We start from the raw sequence: 11,041 nt of genomic DNA on the forward strand, positions 1-11,041 counted from the left end.
GGCACCAGCCAGGCCCAGGTGGGCATGGAGCCGCCCATGAGCAGAAGCCCAGGGAGGGCGGGAGGGGGTCCCCCTTTTGCCCAGCAGTCTGGCCGCCCTGCTAGGGGGTTGGAGAAGTTTCAGGGCTGGACTGGTGGTGGCCAAACAGACCCCGTGTATTAAGAGGCGGCTGAGCTGCCTGCAGCCATCTCTGTCCACTGGTGTCCTGGAGGCGCCTGCCCTGTGCTTGGCACTGGGGTGAAGGGATACAGAGACGTGCCCAGGCTCCTTGTGGGCGCCAAGGAGGCAGAGTGGACCCCTGAAGGCTTCATGGAGGGAGCAGCTCTGTGCTGGGTCCTGGAAGACAGGCAGGGTGTCACCCAGGAAGGGTGTGTCGTGTCACAGAGGGCAGGGCATGTCCCAGGAATGGTGAGCAGCCCAATTTCGGGGTGGTCCGGGAGGGAGATGAGTCCAGGGGGGTGGGTGGTCATATGTGAAAGGGCCTTGTCTGTCAAGTAGGGAGTTGGGACTGGGAGCCAAGAAAAGTTGGGGAGCAGGGGAGGGGCTCGGAGGGGACCCTGGAAGCTGTGTGGGGAGGCTGAGAGAGGAAGCAGAGAGCGTCGTGGAGGCTGCTGGCCCAGGGGGCTTGGTGGGGGGGAGAGGTGGGTGCCGGTGTGAGGGTCACTGCAGAGGGAGTGATTCCAGACCTGGAGGCCATTCGGGTTTGGGGTCTCCAGGGAAATGGGCACTCACGGGCCCTCAGGTTCCCACTCAGGGGAAGTGGGCCAGGAGCCCTGAGAGCGGCTCCAGTGAGAGGAAGAATCTAGGTTGGACCTGTCCCTGCCACTGGAGGGCCCTGGACGGGGTGAGCAGCCGTGACCAGGAGGGGGCTCTGTTCCCCATCCCACTCTGCCAGGCATTGTACCGGGCACCTGGGATATATCCGGGCAACAGGCAGAGATCCTGGCCTGGTGGAGCTGAATCTATCAGTGGGAGACCGCCAACCAGCTACAGTGGTAGCAACCGAGTAAATGATACGGTTTGTCAGGGAAGCGAAGTGCTATTGGAAAAGGAAAGGGCGGGTGAGCAGTGGGGCCTGTGTGTGTGCGGAGAGGAATCAGCACAGGCCTGGTTGAGAACGGAGGGGGTGAGGTTCCTGGATGCCAGCCCGTCAGCCCCGAGGAGCAGGGCCTGGTGTGACACCCCTGTGACCCAGCCCCGAAGGCAGGAGACTGGAGCTTCATTCTTGCTCTGCCACGGGCTCACTGTGTAACCTTGGGCCTCAGTTTTCCCATCTGTCAAATGGCAGGAGGTCTGTACTTGGCCAGTGGGTTCCCTGAGGGACTCTGGCCAGGTACTGGCTCCTGTTCTCCTCTGTGTCCTGGGGTCTCCATGCGCAGCTTGCTTTGGTGGAAATTATTCACTGCTTTCAAAACAGTGTGAAAAAAACATTGTGCTCAAGATCTCCAGGGCTCCCAAAGAGCTAAGGAAAATGTGAGTGAAGCCCAGGGGCCTGGCAGGCTGGGGATGGAAAGAGGGGAGGAGTGGGGAAAGGCTGAGTGAGGGGGTAGCCAAGCATCCCCACTAGAGCCGCCTGGACCCTCCTGAATGGGGCTGAGGACCCCCCTGGCCAGACCTCAGTGAGGGCTCAGGGATATGGCATAACGAAAGGCATAGCTCCGAGCTGGATCAGTATTGCCTCCTGGACTCCGACCCCCTCCCCCAGGGGGCTCCTTCACCCACAGCCAGCCCCACTGCCAGACCCCCAGGGAGGCACTCGGGTTCTCACTGAATCCTATTTAGTCCTCACGTCAGTCCTGCCCCATTTTACAGTTGAGGCTCAGGGTTGCCATGCTGGTAGGAAAGCTGGCAGGTGGACCCAGCCCTCTCCAGGATATTAGGGGCTTCAGTGGTGTTCATCCTCAGTCGTTAGGATTGTCCCCTCTCCCCAAAATGTCCCTCACCAGAGGAATAATTAGAAAAGGCACAGATCAGGCATACAAAGGAATCAAACCCTGAATCCCGGTAATGTCACTTCTTGGTGTCAAACTCCCCAGTAGATCCATCATAGTTAGAATAAAATCCAGGGGTGAGGGGACAAAGGTGAGAGAGGCTCAAGGATGGCTCTTGGTTTTCTCCCTTGAGCACAAAGGGGGTGATGGTGGCAGAAGGACAGAAGACAGGAGAAGGAGGGGGTTCAAGGGGAGATGGTGGATTTAGTCACGCAGGAATATATAGGTCAGAGATCCAAGGAGAGTCTGGAGCCAGAGGGTCCCTTGTGTGTCGGATGGGATGGCAAAGGGACAGAGGGAGAAGAGAGGTAGCCCTCTGAGGATTAGGTGTTGAGGAGGACAGGAGTGGCCAGAGGCGGTGAGAAACCGGCAGTGTGGACAGCCACAGAAACCTGGAGAAAGGTGTGGTTGGGATAGACGGAGCGCTCAGCTGGCTCTTGAGGAGTTGGGTGGGTGAGATAGAGTTGACGTTTGGATGCAGTAACGTGGGCGTCGGGGACCATGGGAGTGGTTTGGTGAAGTATCCAGACTGCTGTGGGCTTAGTGGGGCAAGAGAAATGGGAGGCAGGGCAACTGCTTGCTTTTACCCAGGAACCACCTCCACGATGTATCAAAAGTGGGCAAAAGTTGACTAAGGAGCATGATGGCTAAATGTAGCCTCGATTCCTGGATTAGATCCTGGAACAGAAAAAGGGCATCAGTGGGAAAACGTGAAAAGTCTGGAGTTCAGTCAGTAGTGCTATACCAATGTCAGTTTCTTAGTTTTGGCAAATGTTCCATGATTGTGTACGGTGTTACCATTAGGGGAAGCTGGGTGAAGGGTAGGACTCTCTGTACTGTCTTTACAACTCTTTACAACTCTTCTGTAAATCTAAAATTGTTTCAAAATAAAAAGTTTAAAGTTTTTATTTAAAAAACTTTAAATAAAGGTTTAAAGCAGATGAGGAAATAGCATGGAAAGTACAAACCCAGTTTTGTCAACTTGATGCGTCCAAATGTGTCATATGTGTGCACATATGTGTTGTGTGTATGTGTGCACCAACAAAGATCTGGAAGATCGCACACTCAGACTTCGGGATTCAGGTGATTGTTGCTTTTTAATTTACATCTCTATGTATTATCTGGTTTTTGTTTTACAATGAGTAAAAATAGTCATAAGTTTTATAACTAGAAAAAAAGCTTTTTTAATCTTTAAATTTGGAAAAATAAAATAGAATGCTCCCTTGGCCCTGTGCCTTCCTCCACCTGCTGTGGTCTCCCTGGTGAATCAGCACCTTGTAGAGTCTGAGTTGTTCTTCAAAAGATGGAGCTCTGGGGATTGTCAGTGGAACCCTGGGGGTAGAGCAAAGAGGAGCCTTGACACTTACCCCCTGCAAGCCTGACTCTCCCCATTCCCATGCCCTCCCCAGAGCAGGAACCAAGGCAGGCACGCACAGGGGCCCTGGGAACTTGGTGTTCATGTCTTGATTTGGAGACTGGGTGACAGATTACAGCCTAATGAGAGTAAAAGACTCAAGTGACCCAATGGGAAGGGGTGTTTCCTGGCCCTCTGAGGGTGACAGTGTCCTGGACAGGGTGTCATTATGAAGTGGACACTCTGGAGGCCTTTCCAACTCAGGCTCTGGGCTTCTCGAGTGTGTGTGAGCCTGGCCGTCTGTGTTCTTATTGTCTCCTGTCCCCCATCCGGCTACAGGCATCTCCGGGAAGAGCCAGATCCTTTTCGCTCTTGTCTTCACCACCAGGTACCTGGACCTGTTCACCAACTTTATCTCCATCTACAACACAGTAATGAAGGTAAGGGGGATGGGCAGCCATGGTGGGGGGCTGCCAAGCAACCCCCAGACTGTGAGACAGTATACTTGGGGACTCAGGCTGTGGAGCCAGGCAGACCTGGATTTGAATCCTGGCTTTGCTGTTAGCAGCTGTGGGACCTGGGCTTGGGCAAGTCTTCTGGCCTCTGTGGACCTTGGTTTCCTCCTCTACAAAATGAAGAATAGGTGTACTTACCTCAGAGGATTTTGTTGTGAAAGTTAAATGAGGTAATAAATGTAAATACACAATAGCTGTCGTATATTAAAAACTCAATCAAGGTTAGCTATTATAATGGTTAAAAAATAAGCAAAAAATCGGGGCTTCCCTGGTGGCGCAGTGGTTGAGAGTCCGCCTGCCGATGCAGGGGACACGGGTTCGTGCCCCGGTCCGGGAAGATCCCACATGCCACGGAGCGGCTGGGCCTGTGAGCCATGGCCACTGGGCCTGCGTGTCCGGAGCCTGTGCTCCGCAATGGGAGAAGCCACAACAGTGAGAGGCCCGCGTACCGCAAAAAATCAAACATGGTACCCTGAGCTGTCAGAGAACTTATTTGTCCATTTATCTGACAATCATTTATTGAGCACCTACTGTGAGCTAGGTACCTGAAGGAGATATATGCGGCGCCTGTACTCACAGAACCTACATTCTAACCGGGGAGACAGAATAAAACAAGTAAGAAAAACTGTTTAGGGATAAGGCTATGCAAATAAGGAAAATAGGACGATGTTTCCTTCAATTATAACGAAAGAAGTTTTAAAAACAGGGTTACATGATAGAGAACGACTAGGGAGCTATTTAGGGAGTGTCATCAGGAAGGGCCTCTCCAAAGAGGTGACGTGTAAGCTGAGATCTGAGTGACACAAGGCTTAAGCTCAGAGGAGGAGCATTCTAAGCAGATGGAATAGCTGATGCAAAGACCCCCAAGACAGGAACAAGCTTGGTGTATTCAAAGGACAGACAGAAGGCAGGCACGCTGGGAGCTCAGCAGGCGAGGGCTACCTGCTGGTGGTAGGGGTGCCGACAGAGGGCTGGGTGAGGGCAGATGATCCAGGTGAACAGTTTGGATTTGGTTTTGCCGTGGGAAGCTGTTGCTTTGAAGCTTGGTCCTGTTTTATAGACAGAGAAACAGCATCTCTCAGCCCTGGGCCATAGCTGTGAGGTTTGGTCGGGATGAGACATTTTCTGAGATTTTAACCAACCATCCAACACAGTTTAGTGGAAGGAGCCCAGGTTTCAGTCAGTAAAGTGGGATGTAACGGTTTGGATGCTGGTAACAGAGACTTGAGTTATTTTAATAAGGTAAGGATTTATTTTTATCTCATTCATAACACGAAATCTGGAAGTGCGTAGTCTAGGGCCGGGATGGCATCTCCTTTTAACTTTCTGCTCTGCCAGCTTTAGTGTAACCAGCACTTGAGCTTGTTACCTGTGCAGTTGCTCAGAAGGGCCCTATGCTTGGTTTAATGCTCTGCTGTTGCCATTTTGAAATACTTATTTTTTAACAAGAAGCCCTGCAAATGATATAGCTAGTCCTGAATGTGATATCTATCCTCAGGTTTGCCTCAGAGTCACAAAATAGGTGCTAGAGCTCCTACCATCACATCACATTCAGGACGGGAAGGAGGAGGAAGGGGAGAAAGAGCAATAGGGTGCCTGTCAGCCAGGTAAACCTTTTTTTTTTTTTTTTGCGGTACGTGGGCCTCTCACAGGCCCAGCCACTCCGTGGCATGTGGGATCCTCCCGGACCGGGGCACGAACCCGCGTCCCCTGCATCGGCAGGCGGGCTCCCAACCAGTGCGCCACCAGGGAAGCCCCGGGTAAACCCTTTTTAAAGAGCTTTCCAGTGACTTCCATCTACATGTCACTGACCATCCTTATCTGCAAAGGAGGCTGGGAAATTAGTTTTTAGTTGGGCACATCGTCTAATAGGAGTCCTGTTTTTAAGGAAAAAAGGCTACATGGGAGGAATCCTACCTATCTTGCAGGGCTATTGTGAAGATGACATGAGATAATCTGTGTAATGTACCTAGCACCCAGAAGATATTTAACTGAAAGTGAGTTCTCTTTCTCTGTGTCAGGGATGTCCCTTTGGGATTCTGGGCATATTGTTCCTGGGATTGGTGGAATGGAGGATGCTGTTACTTGTGCACTGTTGAACTCAGTGTGAACTACAGTCTGAGGTCCTGAAATCGCTGTCTCCTTAAATCCAACACAGAAGTAGCAAACACCACCTGCTTAGTTTATTTCTCTGCCCAAGGGTCTGACCTGGGCAGTCCTGGCAGGGATTGTAAACGCAGCCCTTGCCATGGCTGAATGAGGTCTCGGATCCTCAAAGAGGCCAGTTTCCGAATTTGTGGAATGAAGAAGTGATCTCCATTTCATTGATTCATTCACTCATTCCAGCATTTGTTTTGTGCTGGGCCCTGAGTTAGATTCAGAGGTGGACAGGGCATGGACCCGCTTATGGAATCTCCTCTCCTAGGGGAGACAGACTGGTACACAGACATTTACAGAACATGTGCTCACAAGCAGCAATGAGTATTTTTATATGGGGGTATGGTGACACAGAGCATGTGTGCCTTGTTCTGGTGAGAAAAGACTTTGAGGAAATAACCTCAGTTTTGAAGTGCAAACATTAGTTTTCTAGGCTAGTGTCCTGGACCAGCAGAGCAGTATCACATACGAACTTGCTAGAAACGCAAAATTCTCAGGCTCGCTCAGACCTACTAAATCAGAAACCCTGGGGGCAGGGGAAGGGGCAGCCAGCTATAGGATTTTGATGTACATTCAAGTTTGAGAGCCTCTGGCCTACGTTAGAGGCCAGATCATAAAACCATTATATGCTGGAGGGCAGCTACTGTAGTTAGAAAAAGAGCACTTTTCTAAAGGATTCATGGTCAACTGATTCAAGTCTTTGTGGAAGAATGCTCTCAAGTCACTGACGCAGATCCAGGAAGTTGAGGCTTTAGAAGAGCCCTGGGGGCTTACCCTGGTGGCACAGTGGTTGAGAATCCGCCTGCCAATGCAGGGGACACGGGTTCGAGCCCTGGTCCGGGAAGATCCCACATGCCGCGGAGCAACTAAGCCCGTGCGCCACAACTACTGAGCCTGCGCTCTAGAGCCCTCGAGCCACAACTCCTGAAGCCTGCACACCTAGAGCCTGTGCTCCGCAACAAGAGAAGCCACCGCAATGAGACGCCCGCGCACCGCAACGAGGTGTAAGCCCCCACTCGCCACGATTAGAGAAAGCCCGCACGCAGCAACGAAGACCCAATGCAGCCGAAAATAAATAAATTAAAAATAAATAAATAAATAGCCATGGAATGCCACTAAGTCCCCCGACAAAGACCAATTCTGGTTTTTTTGGCCTAACATTCCACAGTGAGAGGACGCCTGGGCACCTTTGTCTTCATGGTAGCACCATCAGTCCCAGTTAGAAGCATGGAGTTACTTAACAAAAAGGTCATTAGCTTCAGATTCTAGGTTCATTGGCCCAAGAGAAATGTGCAAGCACACTTCGTCTTTTCCACCTTAAGGCAGAACACTAGCCCCTGGGTTTGGTAGGTCCCAACTCAGGGTGGCTTCGAAGCCCAGCAAATAGGTTGGGAAATGACTTTATCGATTCCCATATGTCTCTCTCCCTTTTTAGGTGGTTTTTCTCCTCTGTGCCTATGTCACGGTGTACATGATCTATGGGAAATTCCAGAAAACATTTGACAGTGAGAATGACACATTCCGCCTGGAGTTTCTTCTGGTCCCAGTCATTGGCCTCTCCTTCCTTGAAAACTACAGTTTCACTCCTCTGGAGGTAAGGGAAGGGACCCAGACAGAGTACTAACTCCCAAAGGTAAACACACTCCCTAAAAAGTCCTTACCTCTGGACCCTTGGTAACATCTGGGCTACCTTTCTGCCACAACCATAGCCATTACTCTTGTATTGCTGTAAGTTTAGAAATCGCCAATAAGCTATGGACAGTGCTCCTCTTGAAAATGGGCACATCTAAATAGTCGTGCTCATAAACAAAGCAGGCATCACAGCACCACTTAATACTAAGACCCTCTGGCCAACTGGTGATTAGTGGAAATTAGAGCACAGTCCAGACCCAGATTTCAGCTCAGGTCTGGCCTCTGACCCAAGAATCTTTGGGGCAACAAGCGTCTGAGGAGATTCTGATGCTGGTGTTCATCGCTTCCATTTTGAGAAACCACAGCCTCAATTAAATCAAGTTTGTATGACAGAATTCTGCAACAATTAAAAATTATGTTCTATAGCAACGTTCATGCTTGTGAAAAAAGCAGTATGCTTGAATCTCTTAAAAAATATTTTTTATGTACAAAGAAAGGGGTGGAATGATACACTGATGAAAATAATTAAAAATTTCAAGACCATGATTCTGGGAGTTCCCTGGTGGACTAATGGTTAGGATTCTGGCTTTCACTGCCGTGGCCCGGGTTCAGTCCCCGGTTGGGGAACTGAGGTTCTGCAAGCCACGTGGAGCGGCAAATAAATAAGACCTGAATAAATGGTGAACCAGTTCATCTTAAAAAAAAATTCTCTTTTGCTTCACTGTATTCTCTCCAATAAACATCATTTTAGTAACTAAATCCTAAAGATGGCCCCTTCTTGACCAGCCTCCTTTGGCTACTTCTCTCTTTGGCTCAGATCCTCTGGACTTTCTCTATCTACCTGGAATCAGTGGCCATCCTGCCCCAGCTCTTCATGATCAGCAAGACTGGAGAGGCTGAGACCATTACTACTCATTACCTGTTCTTTCTTGGGCTATACCGGGCCCTCTACTTGGCTAACTGGATCAGGCGGTACCAGACTGAGAATTTCTATGACCAAATTGCAGTGGTGTCTGGGGTAGTACAAACCATCTTCTACTGTGACTTCTTCTACTTGTATGTGACCAAAGGTAGGTGCTGCGAGAACAGTGTTGCTGGCACTGTCTCCGTTACCAATCCATTCAATGTTTGAGGGGATATGGAAGAGAAGAGAGGCAAGCCTGTGTGCCCCTCATGGTGCTTACATTCTAACATGGGAAGACAAATGTTTTCAGGAAACTCTGCCATGAAAAAATACAGACCAGTAGGATATTTTAGGTACTATGCAGTGTACAGGGAAGACAGCTATGAGATAACATTTGACAAAATACTTGGGTTAGGAAAATATAGGACAAATACATTCCAGAGAGAACAGCTTACGTGTAAGCCCCAAGGCAGGAACCAGCTTGGTATGATAAAGGACAAAAAGGCTAGTACAGTCAACTGTAAACTTAGATATGGCAGGTCAACCAAGATGAATCACCTAGGGCCTCAGTTAGGTCAGGGTAAGGCATTCCCACTGCATTCCAACCACAGACAGCAGCAGCTGGGGTCATCGGAAAACCAGTCCACCAGCCGCTGTGTAGGGTGAAAAGCAGCCAAAGCAGGGAGGTGTTCTGGAGCAGCTGGAATTGGCCAGGAGGTGGTCATCAGTGGAAAGAGACGGGGACATTTCTCGAGAGTGGAGCTGATAGGAACTGTCAGTGCACTGGGTGTGAGGTGTGAAATAAATTGAGGACAACTGCTAGATTCATGGCCTGCCAAGAGGGAGTGGTGGCATCAGTGTCCAAGATGGGGTCAGTGAACCTGTAGTTAAACCTGCAGAGATGTTTGCCCTTGGCTTTAACATCTGAATACGTGCTGTGAAATAGGCATTAGATACTAAGATTACGCACAAAGTTATAAAGGAGTCCTTTCACGATAGGTACTAATTGCAGTCATTTTCTTCTAGTCCTTAAAGGAAAGAAGTTAAGTCTTCCAATGCCAATTTGAAGGTCCTCAGAGATGTTCTACACCTTAACATGGACACGAAGCAAACTATTTGAAGTGTTCTCCCGGTGACTTTTACATGACTGAGACCAAATGTTAAAACTGAAGTCAGAAAAATGCTTAGTGTGGCATTCAGCAAAGCGCTGATCATTCTATCTAGAAGACCTTCTCATCAGTATCTCCCTTAAATTATAGAGGTAATTAAAACTTGGGCCAATTACATAAGTACGGTACCCTCACAATGTCAACTGGACCATCATAAAAACCTTAGGTGTTTAACCCATGAATGGATCAAGTCAACTGTTGCTCTCTAAGGGCCTAGTGTGAGACTCATGCTAAGGAACAGCCAATCCCAATCTGGAAATATACCCTGCTGTGTATAAGGCAAAAGCCCCAAATGAAGATCACAGACAGCCCTAAGTATTAGGAGTGTACTGTTGTGATTAATTTTCACTTTCCAGGTAGGAGACCATCAAGTTTAGGGAGTCAAGATACAGAGGTGATATGACAGGTGGGAAATGTTATGAGGAAACGAATACCCCAGGCTTTACCTACTAGGTACTGTCTTGTTGCTCTCAAATTTTCACACTAAGAACAATTAATCCCACCCCCCCTTTCACATTTTTAGGTGCTAAGGTGTTAGTCAATCAACATGGTCTTGAAGCAAATAAAAACTCTTAAGAGACTGTCACTGGCCTGTAGTCAGAATTTTTTAAGCAATAAAAATCTCACACCTTATTGTCAAGTGTTTTATTTATACCTACAAAAGAAACAAGATGGTATCAAAAGGACAATTTACAAACTAAGAATAGTAACATAAGCTCTTAAGCTCTTAGCATCCTGTGCCTGAACGTCATACATCTACAATCTTTCAAGTCTTAACGCAACAGGAATGTGTTCAGAAACCAGCAAGGACATAAATAGAGAGAGCACTGATCCCAAGCAAAAGCCACCAACCTTTTAGATGAGAGAAGTCCACACAATGAATTGTTAGGGAGGGACTGGGGAGAAGCAGCCCCACAGCTTAACATAGAAACCCTTTCCCTAAGTGAGTTTCAACCATGAGTACAATAATTAGCATCAAATGAGGATTCTTCTGCTCACATTCTGAAGCAAAGGCAGAACCTGAATTATGAGTGGCAGACACAGAGGCAGAAGACTTAACTCTGGAGCTATACAGGAAAAACTACTAGATTTCAGCTGTGCTCAGGCCACAATAGCTTTTGAGTTTTGGGATATGCTGTTATTTTGACTTTATGATTACAATATCCCCGGTGGAAAAAGGAAAGCAAGTAGCAGACCAAATACCGCTTGCTTGCCCAGAGACCTTGCCCGCAAAGGGATGCTTTCAAGACTTGCAAGAGAGTAGGACCCGCCCTGTGGTGGCACCTTTGTGTTAAAAATAAAATAAAATAAAATAAAAA

The 11,041-nt window shown here is 48.6% G+C and overlaps 1 protein-coding gene across 1 annotated transcript in view; it reads left to right on the plus strand.

Annotated features, from left to right (window-relative positions):
- The window catches only part of KDELR3 (KDEL endoplasmic reticulum protein retention receptor 3), an 11,785-nt gene extending 744 nt beyond the window's left edge, over positions 1–11,041 (plus strand). Inside the window, exons 2-5 of the mRNA XM_024761629.1 lie at positions 3,685–3,785; positions 7,453–7,611; positions 8,467–8,719; positions 9,580–11,041. Of these exons, the coding sequence (XP_024617397.1) occupies positions 3,685–3,785; positions 7,453–7,611; positions 8,467–8,719; positions 9,580–9,620 (554 nt within the window). The 3' untranslated portion in view covers positions 9,621–11,041. The remainder of the gene's footprint in view (positions 1–3,684; positions 3,786–7,452; positions 7,612–8,466; positions 8,720–9,579) is intronic.

This window comes from Neophocaena asiaeorientalis, unplaced genomic scaffold (assembly GCF_003031525.2).
Source record: "Neophocaena asiaeorientalis asiaeorientalis breed wild unplaced genomic scaffold, Neophocaena_asiaeorientalis_V1.1 scaffold473, whole genome shotgun sequence".
Taxonomy (NCBI): domain Eukaryota; kingdom Metazoa; phylum Chordata; class Mammalia; order Artiodactyla; family Phocoenidae; genus Neophocaena; species Neophocaena asiaeorientalis.